This window comes from Pinus tabuliformis, chromosome 6, assembly GCF_031772625.1.
Source record: "Pinus tabuliformis cultivar Carrire ecotype Pingquan chromosome 6, CPIR1, whole genome shotgun sequence".
Classification (NCBI taxonomy): Eukaryota; Viridiplantae; Streptophyta; class Pinopsida; order Pinales; family Pinaceae; genus Pinus; species Pinus tabuliformis.
In genome coordinates, this window is record NC_142292.1 from 771,501,972 (window position 1) to 771,523,022 (window position 21,051).

Genomic DNA, 21,051 nt, shown 5'->3' on the forward strand with positions numbered 1-21,051 from the left:
ACCATCATAAATTACTTTTACATATCATCAAATATGTCATCATTCATGTCACTAAGTCCTCATTCTGTCATGAAACTGCTTTAAATGTTGAGTACTACTCAAAAATCGGTTTATTGTTTTAGTGGAGATATTACTTGAATACATATCATATGTTGTTGGGACATGTCATTTTATTTGGAGGGGATTGATGTCTTTCATTTTGAGTGGATAATGATGAGAGCCATAGGGGATTGAGTGTTGCAGAGGGACTATGATGCCCAGTTGAAAAGAATGATTGGAAAAGAGGAACCTTGTTCTTCTTTGTAGACATGCTTAATATTGTTATACTTTTTGTTGTTGTTGAAATGTGAAATGTGGGTTCGTTAAAGGGTTGATGATGTTGAGGTGAGAATGTCAGCAACTTCACAATCAACATCCTCGAGTTTCTTTGGCTTGAAAATCTGCTGATGTTAAAATACCAATAACAATAGTAATATCCAATCCAATGTCCCCTTAATCACAAGACACATATAAATTTAACTCTATATATAGAACAAATAACAACATAAGAACATTTTCCATCTGCATTCAAACTTTAAGTCATAAAGAAAAGGGAACCACCATTTCTTTAATTTATTGTTGTTAAGTAGGGACTTCATTATTAGTGCTAGGTAAAAATGATGGTGTATTTAGGAGTTAGATGTTTCAAAGCTCAAGCTGTAACGTCGAACGGTAGTCCAGATACAACTTGAGCTATCCAGATTTCCAGAAACGTCCAAAAACTACCAAAAAAACCCAAAACGCGGGAGAAAAACGGGCTTGCAGTTTCTGGCATTTCAAAAACGGCATCAATACAGTTTACGTACGTATCTGTACCGTTTCGTACCAAAATCCGTTTCAGATTCGGTGAACAGCGTTTCTAGCGACTTACCTAGGCGTTTCCAGCAATTTAGGTTTGAAGATGGGTCTCCCGAATCTAAAAGTATGCCTTGTCATTTGGAAATTGAGTATTGTAGTTTGCTTATCATGGACACTTTTGGGCATGGATTAATGGGGGGATTCTATGGAAAGAATGGTCTAGGTCTGTGCTCTTGTCCCCTAGACCCCTTTTACGTATTAACCATGGATTCTAGTCCCGTGGGATCTCTTTTATTGACCATTTCGCTCTAGGGATGGTATTTCATGGGAAATCCATATTTTTGTTGCATGGTCTCGCTCCCCTATCCGCTTATCTTACCCTCTTTCCATTCATTATTACCCCATTCATCATTTCTCCCACCTCGGCCCACATTTCTCCACTGGGTCAACATAGGGTTAGTATGCCCTTCCCCTTTCCCACACCTTGAGACATAGCCTGGAATGAAGCCCGGAGGTTGATGCAACTAAAAATAAAGATAAAATCATATATGGCCACATTGAACAGGAAAGTGTACCACAAAATGTAAAAGATCGTCGGGACAAACACATTTAGCACATGGGCAAAACCCAACACATGAGCTCTACCCCATCATCATGGCCATCATCCTGGTTCCTACAAGTTCTATTAACCTCCTTCATTATATTGAAACCCATGATTGTCTCAACCCCTAGTGGGCAATGAACTGCCCAACCCTAAAAGGGGGTATTCACTGCTATATCTTATACATCGTGCTCTCACCCCTTGAGCCCCGAGCAGTTAATCAAAGAAAATCATAAAAAGGCAAAAGTCATATAAAGAAGGGTTGAAAAATCAAGGTTGGGGCACCTCAAGTACCACGATTGCTCCCTCCTATACATTATAAACTCGAGTGTGGGCTTCCCTCTTATTAGCTACCCTTGTACCCCAACATGTGACCCAGGGCTGCCCCTTCTCACCCCTACTCCATTCACCTATCTGTCACATGCCACTGCCTTTTGAAGCATGTACCCCTTATATCATCCCCTTTAGAAGTAGAAACCACCTAACAGGATTATTGGTTAACCCCATTTGGATTTTAGGAGACACTGACACATCCCGAAGCCCATTATGGAAGGGCAGGCCATTATGAAGTCCCCACCTGAGGTCCATGATTTGGTAAGCTCATTTACTCTATTTCTCTAATGACTTGTTGTAATGGAAGGCTAGGGGACGCATTGGATCTTATGCAAGATTACAAATGGTCTCCATTTTGGGTTTTGTCTCCATATATGGGGTATTAATCCTTCAGAGGGCTACATTGGCACTTGTAGGGTGTGTGTTGAAAGCCATGGGCCTCCACAACAACAGACAACACTCCATGGATCCCCACAGCCATTCAAAGATTGCTCGTGGTTCACTTATTGGACGAGGGAGATGCACCTAATCCATCATGCCCAGCTGGCCCCAGATTTGCACCATACACTTGGTAGGTGATCTAGGACTTGCACGATAATGTGGCATCACCAACACCACCATCCTAGCCCGTGCAGACGATCTACAAACATCTTTGATTTGTTTGGAGACCCATGAGGACAATTGTGTGCCCCCACATGTCATTTGGAGCACCATAGATTATTACAAAAGGCCACCCCCTTGTCCACTTCTTTTGAGGGTCCTACTCTTGAGGGTTTCTATGCTCTTGTTAAATTGAAAATGTTTCTAAGGAATCTTGGGGATGTATTAAATGTTTGAATGTATGACATCCCTTAAAGAACATCAAGTAAGCTCTCTTCTTGAGTTTATCCCCTCATAAAACAGTAGCTAGGGTTTTGAAAACTAGGGTTTTTCATTCCCTTACTCCATTCTAGGGTTAGATATCTCCATAAGTAGGTTTCCCTTAGACTCCATCACCCAAGGAACAAGCACTGGCATCCACATAGGTGATCATACATCATTGAAAATATTTCTAAACCTATGTTTCTCCTCCTACAATTTTTGGCCCTTCAAGGAGAGTCATTAGGCTAGGGCATAGGGCCGAATTCAACTAGGAGGTGTGTGTTGGCTCATTGTAAGGTCATACATGTCAACTGAGTCTCATTGCATCAAAATCTAGCATTTTCCATGGTAAATATTGCCTCCTTAGGGTTGGCATCACAAGCCCTAGGTAATTTTGCCCTAGGGAAACCCTAACCTAACACTAGGCTTCAACTTAGGGCTTTTTGAAGGCTTATGGCTCCTTTAGTTGATCATATAAAACCTTCACAAGCCTTTTCTTGGTCTTATGCACCTTGGTAAGCCATTATCCTTGATTATTCATTAAACCCTAGGTATTAAGTGCCTTCCCATTGAATTATCCTTCCTTAGTGACTCCATACATATCGGGTCTCCTCCCATCAATGAAAGTCCATAAATAGAAGGGAGCCTTAGCTAAGGTGACAGTGGGCTAAGTCTTCATTTGTTGACCTTGCCCTAGCATTTTCCCTTTAGGGATCCCCCTTTAGGTCCTCTGCTAGTTTGAGCGATAACAGACCAAACATAGATGGTGAATAGACCTTCAATTTATGCCCTTTGCATTCCAACCAGCAAAAGAAACAATGGGATGAATACTTGCATATTTTACAACACTACACTAGAGACAAGCATTCCTCTAAAGGAAACTCTCTTTTTGAGGTTCATTTTGGCTTGTTTTCGCTTTCAACCCCTTGTTGCTTATGAGAGTTTAGTTGCACTCCCAACTCCTTCCACTTCCCACTAGAATGAGCATGATAATGCTTCTTATTTTGTGCAGAACTTGGCCAAAATCCACAATGAGGTTCATGACATCCTCCATTAGACACAAGACAAGTATAAGACATTCCATAATCAACATCGAGTTGACCCACATTTTGAGGTTGTGACCGACTTTGATTGCATTTATATAAGCAACGCTTCAAAAATCAACAACATCAAAAGCTAAATCCAATTCCATGCAGTCCATACACCATCACACAATAAATGGGTCCCGATACCTTCAAGTTGGAGCTCCCACCTCAATTTGGCATCCATGGTGTGGTGAATATTAGTCCATTGAAGTTGTATGAGCCAACTCACTTTGAGGCACAAGTCTTAATCACACGTTCAGAGGCCACAATGCCATATTTTCAGCCTCCACTCCCTAAAGATACTCTTCTTGATGTTTTGTACCATAATCACTATGCATCATCAAACCACCACTTACGTGGTAAGTTGCAAGGGCACTTTGTCCACTCAGGCCCATTGGTTGTCCTAATCAATATTTCAGCAGTATTATTTCCCCATCTTCAGCAAAAATTAGGGATGATTTCCTCTCAATGGGGGGGAATTGAAGAGAGCTAGTGTAGTGAAAATTTGTGAACAAGTATTATATTTGTACTTTCCCTTTTGCACTTCAGTATGCTTTGTACTTTATCCTTATCTCTATTGGTTGACTTAGTCTAAAATGATAACTCAGCCACTTTATAGTATTTTGATGGAGATTTGGTCACTTTCCCCATAATTTTGTTATCTATTAATGCTAATGCAAATGGGTGTACAACATGTCTATAGCTTCAATAATCTCCTCATGTTTACATTATTGTTCTCATCTGCTCCCTTGTGTGAGAATTCTTACATTGTTGCTAATGTACACATATCATTGACCGTACACCAGAGGTTCATCCACAGTAGGTTCTAAACAATAGGACAATCTATTTAACATTCAATACTAGTGTAATATTTAACACAAGGCCAAGGAGTAAGCTCATCGAGCATGGTTTCTCAAAACGTGAATATCCTCAATGTTTGTTTGGACAACACCTCAAGGACTGAGATAAGCAAAATGCCTTATGTCAGGCCGACTTACAAGAAATAGCAATTGCCTTGTTGAAAAACATTTACTCTGTTATGTAAACCAAGAGTTTAGAGTATCAAAACAAGAACAAGAGGAATTCGAGAGCCATGTGCGTTTGGAAATCCTTATGGATGATGTTTCCAAACACCGACCCTTGATTTTCATGGAAGAAAAAAAGCCACATGGAAGACACAGAAGACCAGCCCAAGAACCTAAATCTCCAAAGACATTTTCGCAACCACCTAAGAAAAATCAAAGATATTTTTGCCACTTTTTCTACTTAAATTAATCAATATTAGACACATAGTATTGGAATGAAATTTAGATCTACGTTTTAAGTTTTTGGAACTCACTAGTTGATTGTATATATATATAGATATATATATATAAATATATATATATATATATATATATATATAATTCTAATTGTTTTAGGGAAGTCACAATCAACAAGAACGGATGAATATGGGAACTTCCTTATTTTCAAAGGTTTTTTTCTAAGAGAGCATATTGGAAGAAAGAGGAATCAAATCAGTGAAGCAATAAAAACTTCACTAATGCATAATGTCATCTGCCCTTCTACTTATTTATTGTAGCCTGCAATAAGTTAGCACAGCTTCATAATCAGTTTAATTTCAACACCAACCCAATCTAAAGTTGATATCGCATATATTATTTAATATTTATGTATAGGTATTCCTACAAGCCATTCTCACTTGATTTGCTTTCAACTCCAATTGACCTAACTGGGCCATTTGTTGATATTAATGTAAAAATTTTCTCTTTATCTCTTTCCTCTATAATTAAAAGCATTATAAATGATCAATCAAGATGGTGTATTGTTACCACCTAGGAGGTACTCAACATGTTTCATGGACAACACCACTATAAGACCAAAAATGTTGATTTGTGTAGCTCGGGCAAGCATTCTTACCAACTAGTAGGTACTCTAACATTTTTTCATGGACAACACCACTATAAGACCAAAAATTTTGATTTGTGTAGCTTGGGCAGGTACTTTTGCACAAGCCTTGTGTCTAGGCATGCAGAAGTCACCCACACTCTCCTAGATCACTTGCTCAAGTGTGAGCAAGTTGCTAATGTAACTTAGTCTAGGTCTAACTTAGGAAAAACAACATATTAATTTGTTGGCTTATGGAGCTACAGGAAACTTAGGAAAAGTAAAGTAATTTACTTTCATGAATAAGTTTCAATCTTAGTAGTTGATTTTAAGTGAAGCGAGATCTAATCTTGGTCGTCAATCACTTTGAGATTAGGGTTAGGGATTTAGCTCACTGTAAAGTTATAAAAGCAAGGCTAAAAGATGTTGATTTGGGGTAGCACACTATACAGCAGCACTAGCCTTAAGAGGAGGAGGAGTGCGATACTCCAATGTGCCAAGTCCAAGGAAGGTGCAAGTAGCAGCAAGGGAGACAGATCCAGATCAACTGAGGAAGATTGAAGGAAAAATCTAGGGCTTGATCAGGTGGATAACTCCGGGTTTATTGTTTTATATTTAATTCCTCAGTTGGGTCATTATCCCAGGACGGGAGCCCAAGCAGGTTCAAATTAATTTATTAATGAAGAACTGTTGATTGGGCAGAAATATGTACCACGTGTGATTGAGATTGGTTGTGTAATTGTGCTTTCGTTGAATTTGTTAGAACCTAGTGGTGTGTTAATTTAGTAAGTTATATACTAGGAATTAAATGCCAAGTGTTGCGTTCACAAAACTAACATGGTATCAGAGTTGGAACTCTGAAGTAAACCGATCTTGAAATCGCATGTGTCGTGTTCGTACTGGATCATCAAGGCCAAGTTCGGCCACGATTGTACAAGCGAAAAAGTATTAGAAGGGTGGAAATTTTTTCTTTTAAGGGGAATAATTAATAAAAATAAATAACTAAAATAAGGGAGTTTGGGGGTGTCAATTCGGTGGCCGACAAGATTGATAGCCCACCCTGTCGTTGGTTGAGAGCACTATCACCTCGGCTAATAGGATTAGCCATCGACAAAAGAACCCAGTGTAGGGGTGAATCAGGCAACAATATGCACAAGGGAATGACAATCAGAGGGACATGATGCGTGGATTAAAGAAAAAGAAAAAAAAACGCATGAAGAGAAGATCGAGTCACAGCCGAATTCAATAGTGAGCGGCAAGTTGCGACATGAAATTGTAATCAGCAACAGCAAGAGCGGGGTCACTAGGCCGCAGGCTACGGAGAATCCAGCACCGTGCGAGGAGACATGAGTAGAGCAGTGACCAACCAATAGCAAGTTAAGGTTGTGGCGTCGTCAAGCCGAGGAGTAGCACAATCAAAACATGGTGGAGGTCGAGGGAAATCACAGAACTGTCAATGGCGGAAGAACAATATAAGACGTCATCATGGAGAGTAGTCAGTCGTTGCAGGCACGGAACAGTAGCGTGGAGGCAAACTAGGAAAGCCATGGGCAAGCCCACGCATAGAGAAACAGCGGCAATAGTTGCTAGGAGCTCAGGAAACGCACGAGAAAAGGTTGTAGATATCCAGCAAGGGATCCACAATTCAATTAACAACAGGGACAACCGCAGCTGCAGAGATCGGGGTGTTTGAGTGAGCCGTGAAGGGGCCAAGCCGGATTTTGGTCGACAACCATGGGTTGTCAGACCAACAACAAGAGCATACCAGAAAGAGGCAGTAGTAGCACAAACACAAGGGTTTACGCAGCAAGGTGGAAGTAGAGGATGGCAAGGCCACGTGCGCCACAAGAGAAAGCAGTTGGGCACGTGGGTGCAATAGTGCACAAGTCGCATGGAGTTGCTACAAAGTGTTGTTGCATGTGGAAAAGTCAGGGCCTTTGAGGGTTTGACTGCAGAGAAGGTGTAAAGGATCATGCCGTGATCGGGATGCCACGATGGGCATGATCGAGTAACTATGTGATGCAGTGACCAACAAGGAGTCATTAGGCAAGGGATCTACCACGACAGATTGGGAGTGTTAACAAGGTTCATCCAGTAAAGCAAGTACGAAGGATAGTACTAGCAAAGTGTAGCCAGCAAGATTGGCAGAGGTTGGCCCTTAGAAGGGTGGGAAGAAGACTGTATTAATCAAGGGATTAATAGCAGAGTTTGTGGGTGTCTCAAAGGACAAAGACAAATCCACAATCATGCTAGAAGGACTTAGCACAAAAGCAATGGCAAGAAACATCGTTTTGACAGAGAACAAGGACCAAGAGGCTCTGAAGGCTGAGCAGCTCAGAGGGAGTTAGCCTTCAAGTTCAGGTAGGGAGTAGCAGCCAGTAGATTCCTCCAAGTTTGTCAAGAAGGTTGTTCAGGAGCCGGAGGCTTCTAAGAACAACACCAAGGGGAGTTGGACTTCAAGGATCTTTCCATGCCAAGTGGCAGAGAAGTTTTCCAGCTCAAAGGGAGCATCCAAGGTAGCAGATACAAGTCCATGATCAAAGAAAGTTCTAGGAGGCAGAAGTATTTCCCTCACTAAGAGGGAGTGTTGATTTTTGTAGCTCGGGCAAGTACTTCTACTCAAGCCTTGTGTCTAGGAATGTAAAAGTCACTCACATTCTCCTTAAATCACTTGCTCAAGTGTGAGCACGTTGTTGATGTAACTTAGCCTACATCTAACTTAGGAAAAATGACATATTAATATGTTGCCTTATTAAGCTAAAAGTAATTTAGGAAAAGTGAAGTAATTTACTTTAGTAAGTTTTAATCTTTGTTGTTGATCCTAAGTCAGGCGAGATCTAATCTCGGTCGTCAATTGCTTTGAGATTAAGGTTAAGGTTAGGGATTTAGCTCAATGTAAAGTTATAAAAGCAAGGCTAGGGAGAGGGAGAAGACAAAATATACATCGGCACTAGCCTCAGGAGGAGGAGGACTGTGATACTCCAGTGTGTCGAGTCCAAGGAAGGTGGAAGGAGCAGCGAAGGAGACAGATCTAGATCAACCGAGGAAGAATAAAGGATAGATCTATGGCCTAATCAAGTGGATAACTCCGGGTTTATTGTTATATATGTAACTCCTCAATTGGGCCATTATCCCAAGACATGAGCCCAAGTAGGTTTAGATTAATTTATTAATGAAGAATTGTGATTGGGCAGATATATGTGTCATATGTGAATGAGATTGGTTGTTTAATTGTGCTTTAGCTGAATTTGTGTGGAACCTAGTTGTGTGTTTACTCAATAAGTTTTATACTAGGAATTAAATGTTAGGCGTTGGGTTCATAAAACTAACAAAAAACGGGTGCAAATTCCCATATCCCTATAGGTCATGTGGATGCTTACATATGTGGTGTCCTAGGCCATTTGATGGTTGGCCATGCCCAATCCCTTTAGTCCCTACTCTCAATTCCCTTCATTCTAGAAAGGATTGGAGGCCTTGAGATGGATCTACTAGGATACATGGTTTATGGGAACTCACATTTGACCTAATATTTCCTTCATTTTCAGTGTGGTTTCTCAATTGATGAAGAATTCATGAAAAATTCATCTTAAAGCCACAAGGAAAATTGTTCGTTATATCAAGGGAACTTACCAGCTTGGTATAAAGTATCACAGTGACAAAATGAACCAAACAGTCAATCGGATTAGGTTGGAGATGGAAATGGTAGAAAGTCTACATCTAGCTATATGTTTTATCTTGGTTTCAGACCCATGGTCTAATCTTGTAAAATATAGAAGTTGGTCTCTTTACAAACACCAAAGCTAAATACCACATTGCAGTTCATGCTAGCACAGAGGCGAAATGGATTCGACATCTCATGGTAGAACTGTGTTTTCCAGTTGAGACATCAACTGCAGTGTATTGTAACAAGCAAGTGAAATACCAGTTACACACAACAAGATGTGAAGCATGTGGAGCTTCATGCTCATTAGTATAATAAAATGTTGTGAATCTTGCTTATTGCAAGATAGATAATCAAGTTGTTCATATATTTATAAAGCCTTTATTGAAAGCTAAGACTGTGAAATTTTGGGCCATAAAAGTACAGATGTAATTTCACCTCCTAAATCTCCAGAGTGTTGCACTAATACGGTGTTTTTGGAACAACATGCTATGAAGGTTTATCACACCTCTAAGTCTTCTAGAGACAGTCAATCGACAACCAAAAGTAGACTAAGAGAGTTAACTAAATGGTTGACCGATTTGTTGACTAAGGGACTAATTGATTGATCGACTAAGCATTCGACTAGTAGAATAAGAGAAAAAAGCAATCAACTAGTGTGCAAAACATTGCAGAAATCAAGGAGTTTGTTATGCGCCCTCACCAAACCTATGTGGACCTTGTTCTCCCCCCTTCAAGGGAGCTAGTTACATCTTGGTGCTATAAAGAGAAAGCCTTATGGGTCGATCTAAGAAAAAGTTATGTAGTGTACTTTGTATGGAAAATCTTTTGGTTTCTTACACTACTATGTATGTTAAGCTATGCTTTCGGGTGCTTAAGTGTTGTAACAATGTTTTTAAACACCACCTCTCTCTTTGAATAATAACTCTCTTATCTACCTAATCCTTTGATTTTCCAACAACCTTAACTTTCCATGCCATAACTAGAAATTCCAAACCTTAATTCTTCCCTAATTCTACCTAAAAGAGAGAGCATTATCTTTCTCAAAGCTTTGTGTATTTTTACCCTTTAGTTTTACTACAAACCTATGGTCTACTTCTAGCAACAACAATTTGTATCCACAAGGTCACAAGTTCAACTCTCAAGGTAGGGACATGAGTAACTCACAAGATAAAAGATCCCTTAAACCACTATGAACCAACCACTTGAAATATTAGTGAAATTCAAAAGTAGCAACAATGCATAATAAGTAAGGAATAAGGTTTTAACTTTTAATTATAAGTTTGGTCAACTCCAAACACACGCACATAGGCACACACATATATAATCACAATATCAATAATATAAATTGAGACAATGGGGTTGTCATTCAACAAAGATCGCAGTGGCATGTCAAGCCACCCACCAAGGTTGAAATCCCTAAAGACATGAATAAGTCATTGGGATTAGGTGGATGTTCAAGGTGACTTTGTCTGAACAAAAGTGCTTCTGTTCAATGGCCAAGTACTTGTGTTTGATGGTCTTTCATTGAGGATCATTTCACCAACACAAATGGGCTACTTGTGTGGGGCATCCTCATCCATTCATTTCATAGCCAACAACAAGAACCCACATGAACACCATTAGTATTTCAAGCCATTGGTAGCCTGCTTCCTCAGTTAAAATAAATATGGCTTCCAAAAGAAGCCCTATATAGTATGAATGATTTCTTGAATGCAATATTCATGTGCAACGGAATAATCAAGCATCAAATAACTAAAATCATGGTAAACACAAGCCCATTTCATTTTACATAGATCCACAAACACACACAACATGCATAAATTCATCATATCCATAATAGAGAATTAAATCGCAAAATGGAAACATAGAGATAGAACACTTATCTTTTAACAAAGGTGGTCCAAGAAAATGGTTGCATACAAGCACTTCACCACCCCACAATAGGCATCCACTAAAAATACTACTCCTAAGATGAGCCATGAAGCCACTAAGGTGAAGAAACCAACCTAAGGGCTTATAGTTCATTCAACCAAACCCATTGCTTTCATGACTCTCTTCCATTGCCATACACAACACACTCACCATAGTGTTGGTTGGGTCACTTTCGGATTTGGATTCATAGAGTTTCAATGGAGAATATGGCGTGGGAGATGAAAGCTTGATGGAGATCATCAATTCATCATAGTGAGAAGATGAATGAATCGCCATGAGGTAGGAGAATGGAATGCAGGACTTTTACTTTCCCAAATGATTATACTTTGCTCGTGCTCCATGATTATGTCAAGTAGACTTTCCCCATCAACCTCTTCATGCATTTATATTTGACTCTGAGTCAAAGATGGTAGAAAAGTTCCATTTAGAGCACACAATGTAAAAGATGTTAGTTCTTAGGCTAACACTCGGCAATAGAAGAATACTTTTCCATGGCCCCTTTTCATCTTCCCCTCTTGTAGAATCATAACCCCTTAGTGCTCTCTACAGCTATCTTGAACCGCCATATTTTATTTGTATTATTCCCAGCACAAAATACATCACGGTAACTCTACCACACTGACTGATAAAAAGGATATTTACAGCTTGTATGCTAGTCATTCTCGTATTTAAGCTCAAGATAACGGGGCATTTACAATGTATACAAAATGTCATCGGAGATATTAGATAACTATTTTATAGCGAATATGACATAATATCTCAGACATCATAGTTCTGTATTATATCTCTGTCTCATAGTTCTGTATTATATTATATAATAGAAAAAGATATTCTCTTATCTTATCATCGCTATTTTCACCCATTCATTATGTATGCATATCATTACGATTCGAAATTCTAAAAAAACTATGAATAAAGAAAGCGATGTGAATGTTCCAAAAGGGTCAAAACTGAGGCACGTTATGGTGCCCCACTTCGTCGGGCCAGTTTAATGCTTTTGTTGAGTTTGAAAGAAGCATTTACAAAAATAGTAGAAATGGGAAACCATTAAACTTTGGCAATGGCTAAAATAGATGGAGCAGCATGATAGCTCTGGCATCAGAATAATGAAAAATTTTACCGGACAATGCCGAGATACTTAGCAATTTCTGCCTCCAACCGTGCAATGCATTCAAATTTCACGTCGAAAGCTTTAGGGTAAGGATACATACAAGCTCTGTGATATTGAGAAGCATCGGCTGGTAGTTACCAGAATCATCGATTCTAATAACGGAGTATTGACTTCCTCCTTCCATACTAACATTCGACGTCTTCTCGTCAAAAGAAATGGGACCGAAATGATTTTTGATATTTCTTCTGCCACAACGTCCCGGCCAAGCGGATTCCGCTTTGCCATTCAGACTATTCTGACTGAAATTTTGCCCTGTGAAAAGAGGAAAACGGGCGTCTGCCAGCAGACCTGTATGCTCTGATAACTTGTGGCGTCCAGTTGAAATGAAAAAGCTCTGGAGTAATTGAGCTCCTCGGATTCCGATCGCGGGGGTGCACTTCTTGAATGCTTGCATGATGAACTGCGAGGGTTTTAAGGTGAGAATTAAACGGCCAGTCTGAAAATCTCATGTCGAACTCCGCCCAAATAGAAATATCGAGTTCAACTCTTAAAGGAGCGTGCCCGATAATTGGGCATCTGCACTTCCTTTCGTCACATGCAAAACAACGAACATGAGTGTGCTTTTAGTAGGGTTTTAGCTTTTTATTTGCTTTTTGCTATACCCGGTTTAAATTTCGTTATGACCACCGAGTTTTTTTGATAAGTTGTAAGCCCGTCGTGCGTGGTCTGTGTGCGTTGGTAAATCGTCACACGTCACTGTATCAGTTTTAAAACAATACAGCGGTCAGGGGTTAAATTTGACGCCCGTCTGCCCGTTTTTAGCGATTTTACACGTAAAATACGTTCACCTTTCAAATATCCACGTCAACCGTAACTGCCTATTAATTTTTAAAACCGTCAATTTGACGGGCAGGTTTGTAAATGAAAAGTTTTAAGTTTTTTTTTAATAATTTTTTGATATATATATATATATATATATTATATATATATTTAACATACAAGTTCCAGCTTGCAAGTCGGGAATCGGGATCGGACCGTCGGTAATAGCCTATACGAATGAAGTGACTGTAGTCTGTAGTACGCTGTATGTTGTAAGTTGGCGTGACGCGTCCACGGTCCACCAACTTTCACGAATTGAAATAAATTCTGAGCCTGTTGCATTTACAATCCACTGAGAGCTGTTAATGGCTTTATTAAATTTGGTTGATGGTATTGGTGTCCACCGCGCTGCGCTCCGGCTCGAGTGAAAATTCCATCATACGCCCGGACCACTGAAATATTTCCAGCTTTATCTTGGTAAAAGCTCTCCGAGTCTCCCCTTCTCCGCTTGAATCCGTTGGAGCTGCTGTTTGGCGTATTTGGCTGCTGTTTGAGCGAGAATCGTGGCTAGCGCGAGCGAGAATCTGCCCATTCATCGGCAATTTCTCCCATTGAACCACAGACTCTGCTTACGATCCAGCCGAGCTACAAGGTGAGGTTTTTCATTTCTTTTTAGAGGTTTCCTGATATTTTAGTACAATGGCAATATTGTCACTGAAACCTTAAATGTAACACTAAATGAACATGAAAAGTAGTCTATAAATTGCATCCTCTCTAGTTAATCTAGATTTAGATAAATCCATGTAACTCATATACACACATTACTAGAAATTGCATTCTCTCTGGGTCATCTAGTTTTAGATAAATCTATGCAACTAATATACACACTGGTTTAGATGAATCTATGCTACTAATATACACATTACTTACAAAAAGCTTCCCTGTATCTTGAAGTATTCCGCCACCTCCTGATGCATAGAGAACCCCTGCCTTCACTAAAATCTCTCCTCTAGGCTCTAGTAGATGGTGCCAAGTACGGCGGTGAAAATGCTTCTGCTCCCAGCTCTTGACCCAAGATATCAGGGATGGTTCTGCCATTAGTATATCGGCCATTAGGCCTCCCACCAGAAGCGGCGAAATCTATTCAGAAATCGTCCAACTCACCAGATCTAGATTCAGGTTGCTTCATCTAGTGCTCTATTAAGGAAATTCTTAGGATTCTAATTTCTAAAATATCTGATTTTATTGTTGGAGTATTAAGAACAAATAAAATAACTAGAAGGAAGTTATTTTGATGGGTTAGGGTTAGTAAGCCATTTTAGGATTAGGCTAAGTGAATTTCTTAATGTTTTATAAATAATAATTAAGAATGAGATCACAAAAACCGGCCAGTGGTTTGTAGTTGTTTCTGGAAATTTAGTAAGAAACAGCTTGAGCAGTTTCCAAAACCAATTGAAAACTTCCAAGATGTTTGTGCCATCCTGAAAGTGTTTCAAGGACAATTTTCTAGGTCTGGAAATGTTTCTGGCACCAGAAATGTGTTTTTTTGTCCAAAAATAGTTTCTTGGTTTGAGAGATGGAGAAACCGCTTCCAATTTTTTGATAGCAATTACTGATGTTCTCAAGAAACAAATAGGTGACATGCCCATCCACAATTAATATGGACCACAACAAATTTATGACTACCCAATCATGTTCTTTGAAAGGCCTGACGGAGGGATACTAGAAGGGCAGTTTCCTATGCATGAGAAACATCTGTGTAACGCAAATGCATTGGGAGGAGTTTGATCACTTTTTGGAGTTTTTGGTGGCAATTGGTGAAATTGTTTTCAGTAAATTTTGATTTCTATGTTTTAAAATTTGTTAATGAGTGTATATATAGATTGTTATTGAGTGTATATATAAATTTCAGCATTGAAAAAGTGTATATATAGATTGTTATTGAGTGTATATATAAATTTCAGCATTGAAAAACTCTTATGTCATTTAGATGGTGGAAATTTCGCAACTTAAAATTATAATTTCAACGAATCTATATATAAAATTCTGAACAAATTACACCAAATCTACAAAACCTATAACATATAAACTACGGCCTTGCAAACGAGATATAATTATAGCATTAGGGCAGAAGTTGGTTTGACAATTGAAATTTCAATTGGGTTTGTTGAAGCCATTATTATCATCAGGCAGACGACGTGCATATCATTCCGTTGGGCATCTGTTGAGGTGGATGATCAACAGATTCATTTAATGCAACATTGTGCATCGTGGTGCATGATCCGGCAAGATCCACATGATATCAGAGACTCTGTGGAAATCGCAGGTACTCAATGATGACCATGGCTTAGGGCTATTTGCAGTACAAGGCATTCATGGGGATGTTGCCACGTGAACTATACCGGTTGGAGACTCCAGTGACTATAAGAACTGCAAGATATTCCTAAAATTCAATACAAGGAGATAGATCTCAGATGCCTGTTCTGGGCCCTACGGGGCAGCCCAGTCAACTTTAGCATGGTTCAATTTATAAATTAATTGTGAAAAGTTTTTTGAAGCAGTTTAAAAATAAATAAATAATCCATTAAAAAAATATGTTATCCTTGATTTTATTCTTAACAACCCAGTTCACAGAGCACAGATGAAACTTGTACAAATACATTTTAAAAGTCATATGATGGGCAGTTTAAAAATAAAAACGTCATAAAAAAATTCCTTGACGGGCAGGGTCACCCGTCAAATTTAACCCCTGACAGCGGTACAGTGAATTAAGTACTTTTTATTCTCGCATGGTCCCGTTGACTGGGTTGGACATTCCGAAGTACACGAAATTTTTGGCTAATTTTAGCATTGACATTCAAAATATGTTTATTTTAAATTTATATTGTTATGGCAAAGACAAATATGTCAAGCACAGAGGGTCGGTAAGTTTAATGTGGAGAGAGCGAAGCCCATAAAAGTCATTATGCCTAGCTTGCGTGATAAATATATTATTCTAAGCAAGAAACATCTCTTGAGGGGTTCTCGTTTTTTCCTAGAAAAAGATTTAACTGTAAAACAACAGGAGGAAAGAAAGGAGGAAATTTTAAGGTTAGGGCGACAAGAGATGAAGGAAAGAGAGCATGGATTTATAAAGGCAAAGTTATGATAGCACAATTTGGACCTCCTTGCAGAACAAAGCAACAAGATGGTAATAAAGAAGAGGCAACAAACTCTTCAACAGGAAATCAGAAAGCAAGGTTGGTATAGGAAAACACGGACAAAGACTCAAATGTGAGTCTTGCATGTCAAAATAAATAGCAATCAAGTCATACCCAAGTTTCCTTAAGATTAGTTTGTTGGAACTGCAGAGGTTACCCATGGAGACGAGGACTTGGATTAGGGCCTATTGCGGAAAATAGAGACATAATTTACCTCATAGAAACGCATGAGCATGAAGGGTGCAAGACACCTTTTTTTAAAGGATACTGGAAGATGGCAGTGTGGAACAAGGCAATAGGGAATGGCAAAGGGCATAGGGGTATCATGGTTTTAGTAAGGGAGAAAGAAGGTTTTTAGTAAGGGAGAAAGAAGGTTGTCTTATTCAGTTAGAAAAAGAAGACTCAAATAAGCAATTCATTTGTTTAAATATCAGAAAATGAAAACCACATCAGAATTGCATCATGCTATTTTGCGCCACAGGTTTCAAAAATCTACAAAGGTAGAGGGCTTGACCACAAAGATCCATTTGCAGCTTTAAAAGCGGATATTGCAACATATTCGCAGCTAGGTGAAGTCCTTATAGTGAGTGATTTCAATGTTAGGACTGCAAGTGAGCAAGCTAGCATTCTTTGTTGTAAAGATGATTGTGACCCTATTTGGCTTACAGAAGAAAGTAATCATCAGTGGAAAAGAATTTCAGAGGACAAGGGCTGCAATCTCTTTGGTGAACAATTGCTTACTCTATGTGGGGCCTTTGATTTAGTCATTTGTAATGGCTTTACTAGATGGGCAAAGTCCGGCAATTTCACTTGCAATACTTACAGTGGAGCAAGTGTGGTAGATTATGTAATTTGCTCGCATGGTTTGTGTGAGAAAATGGAAGAAGTTTTGGTTGGAGATCAGCTGTGAGATTTGAAATCAGATCACAAGCCAATTTATTTATGTTTCTCTTGGATTGGAAAAAAACAATTAGAGTCAAAAATTCAGCATGTCCAACAAAATCTCCCACAGGGCATAATTCTTTTGACCCCAGAAAATTGTAATACCTTCAAAATGACGCTAGAGAGGCTCTTAGAGAAGGAGAAAATTACAATTCACAGCCTTCATAGTCATAAATTAACACATTTAATTCAATGCGCACTTGCAAAGTGCAAAAGAACAAAAATTAAAAAGTCTGAAACAAATTGCTTTCTGGTTAATGTTTGGTTTGACAAGGAATGCAAAAAGGCAAGGAGAATGTGGAAAGAGTCAAACAAGGATAACATAAAGCTCAAATCGTACATGCAGTTGTTAAGCAAGAAAAAGGTTGATTTCATGGTTTCAAGGAGGGAAGAACTAATCTTCCTTGGGAAAAATAATCCCAAATTATTTTGGAAGGAGCTCCAACCGAAAAAGATAAAAATTGGAAATAATATTACAGCTTCTAAATGGTTTGACTATGCAAGACAACTCTATGAGCGGGTTCCCAAGGTTGACCCTCCCCCCTTGGTCAACACTGATACTGAACTCTTCACGGTACAAGACGTAGAGATGGGTATCAAGAAGTTGGGTGTTGGAAAAGCAAAAGACTTAGCTGAACTCCAAGCAGAATATCTAAAGTGGGGCTCAAAGACCCTTGCACCTCACATTACAAAAATCTTCAACAACATCATACAACAAGGGTTCCCCACAGATTGGTCAACTAGTCCGGCAATACCTCTTTTCAAGAGCGGCGACGTCAATAATCCCTCCAATTATAGGACCATCATGATAAACCCTTTGTTTGCAAAGCTATTTGGAAGCATGCTAGAAAACAATATTAGCAAGTGGGCAAAAGAAAGAGATAAGCGTGCTAAAGGGCAAGCAGGTTTTAGACCTAAACATTCCAACAATTGATTATTGCATAACTTTAAGGCACATCATTGAAAAATATTGGGAGAAAAATGAAGAAGTCTTTTGTTGCTTTGTTGATTTCATAAAAGCGTTTGACTCGGTTCCTAGAGATAAACTTTGGCAGAGAATGGAGGAACTTGGGGTTCCTAAACATTTGAGAGCAACTGTGCATAGGTTGTATGAAGATGTGAAAGTCAAAATTAGAACTTCAGCAAGAATTTCTGAAAGTTTTAGAAGCGATATCGGGGTCAAGTAAGGTTGCCCACAGTTTCCTACCCTTTTTGGTTTATATATCGACAAGCTTGAGGAGTGGTTAAATTCGCAAGGGGGTGATGGTATCTATTTGTGCAAGTTTGTTATAAGGCTTCTTTTGTATGCAGATGACCTTATTCTAATTGCTAAATCGACTCTTGGTTTGCAAGAGCACTTACTATCCCTTGAGCATTTTTGTAGAAGTGTGGGGATGCAAGTCAATATCAGCAAAACGAAAGTAGTGGTCTTCTCTAAGAAAAGAAAACATAACCAGCATAAGTTCTACTTTGAAGGCAACATTCTGGAAGAAGTTGCGGATTACAAATACCTCAGGATTGACTTCAACAAAAATCTAAGTTGAAATGGTTGTAGAAATAAAAGAACTTTGGGGGGTTGGAAAGCATTTTATGCTTTTCAAAATAGGTGCAAAGAGGTAGAGTTATGGCACTGGAAGACCACTCAAACTATTTTTGGGCTTCTAGTGATTCCAGTGATTCTCTATGGTTGTGAACTGTGGGCTAGCAATACCTTCGACATGTAGTGGAGACAAATTAAGAAAATTCAGAAGCATTTGATTACAAACAAATTTAAGATTAAAAGCGCAGTTCTTTATGATATCTTATTAAGTGAAACAGGGACTACTCCTATTGAAGCAATTGCTATGGTGCGAGTCATAAGGTATTTAAAAAAAATTGAGCAAATGGAAGAGGGTAGATGGCCTAAGGTTGTCTTTAATGATAGATTGTGCAAGAGCAAAAAAACTTGGATGCAGCAAAATAACAAATGGTTTAGTAAATGGGGTATTTGGTTGAATGGGTGTCCCATAAACAACAAAGAGATAAAAGCTTTTGTTATGGAAAAGTTCCACAAATGTACTTGGGATAAGGAGCTAGGAAGAAAGAAAAATTACTATATTGAAGTGTTTAATCCCACTCATAATCATCAACCAAAAGCATACATAGAGGCCAATATCTCTTGGAGAGCCAAAATTCTTATTGCTCAGTTAAGGACTAATTCTCATCGACTCCATTGTGAAACAGGGCGCTAGAAAAGGCCAAAGGAAGTATGGGAGGAAAGGGTGTGCATTTTATGTTCTTCCGAAAAAGTGGAAACAGAAAAACATTTCATTTTAGAATGTGAGGCCTTCAAAGACAACAGGGAAAGTTATGCAGATATGTTGGCAGCTAGCTCTTGGGATAATCTATTTAGCGAGGGGTTTGTCGAGAAGCTGGGAGCATTTATTGTGAAGCTTCATAGAAAAAGAGTCGAATACATCAAGCAGATGAAGAAGCAATCTGTCCCATAGGTTATCTTTAGCCTCGTGGATGTTAAAATAATTTCTTCTTTCTTCTTTCTTTCTATTTAAAATTTAAAAGTTTTTAATTCAAATTGGTCTATGTTCATTTTAATTTTAGATTTATAAAAAAAAAACACGGAAAAATGTTTACTTTTTTTTCATTGTAAAATTTAAAGAAAGGTTTACACCTCTAGAGATTTGATCCCTCTAGACTCTTCATAGATATGAAGTTAAATGGATTTAGGTTGATTTATCATTATATTTTCATGATTGCTCCAAGGCTTTCAATAACTCAGATGTGGGAGATGTTGTATGCAATAACTCAATGCGAGGATGTTGTATGTCTATATAAATAAGTGTAAACATTCAAATGCATTTTGAGAGATTTGATCTTTTTTGACACTTCATAAATGTAAAATTATAATGTATGTATAGTAGTGTAATACCAATTTACCTTAATTTTTATTGATCTAAATTAGTAATTTATTAATATTTAAAAAAAAAAAAAAAATTGTAAGTTCTGCATTGTTGAGGCTACATCATGGTCATGTCCAAGAATAGCACTCAAATAGGGTTGGGAATTGCACTGGTGACTCAACATCTGAGAGTGCCTTAATAACGCATCCAATCACCACCTATCCAAGATGTCATAAACATTATTATTTTTAATTATTATTTAAATCTAATTAAATTAAAAAAAAAATAATCTAATTTATAATTTTATAACTCTTTATTTATTTTTGTTGTTTTAGCGATTTAAAATGAAGCTTTAAATTTGGATTAATATTTTAATTTTACAATATCTTATTTCTTATTGAACTTTCTAATTAATAATAATAATTGGTTGGGACTTAAATTCTTTTTTAATTTTATCATATTCTTGAATTAATTCATTTTAATTTTTATTGTTATTGTTTTTTTCTTGGTATTATGTTCCAATTATGTAGAGTATGATATTTTGTAGAGGTGTAGTGAGCGAGAGTCCGCAAAAAAATATGTTCTTGAGCAAAGATCTTATAGTTACCGTGACATGAAATTCATTTTGGACACCATTCAATGTTACTTGACTGAATCATTTGTAGTTGTCAAGGGTTGTGTAGTGATGCAAATAAGGAGATGGGTAGGTGGTATGACTTATGGAATAACATAATTAGCATGTATGTTAAGTATGTACTAAGGGTTTTTGCATATGGCAAAGAAGCTAGGGTTAAAGGGTGTGGTGCTCAGTTATATATATATCATCACAATGGTCCAGTTTGGTCACCCATCATCCCACGATACCAAGTTTTGTTAATTGAT

General features: G+C 38.3%; 1 protein-coding gene across 2 annotated transcripts in view; it reads right to left on the minus strand.

Annotated features, from left to right (window-relative positions):
- LOC149261003 (mitochondrial inner membrane magnesium transporter mrs2-like) overlaps positions 1-21,051 on the minus strand; it is a 472,904-nt gene that overhangs the window by 359,159 nt on the left and 92,694 nt on the right. The window contains exon 1 of one of the 2 annotated variants that reach the window (XM_089421529.1): positions 12,412-12,977. The exons of the other annotated variant lie outside the window; for it this stretch is intronic. Coding sequence (XP_089277655.1) covers positions 12,412-12,765 — 354 coding nt within the window. The 5' untranslated portion in view covers positions 12,766-12,977. Of the gene's footprint in view, positions 1-12,411; positions 12,978-21,051 lie in introns of those variants that run through there. 2 annotated transcript variants of the gene reach the window in all.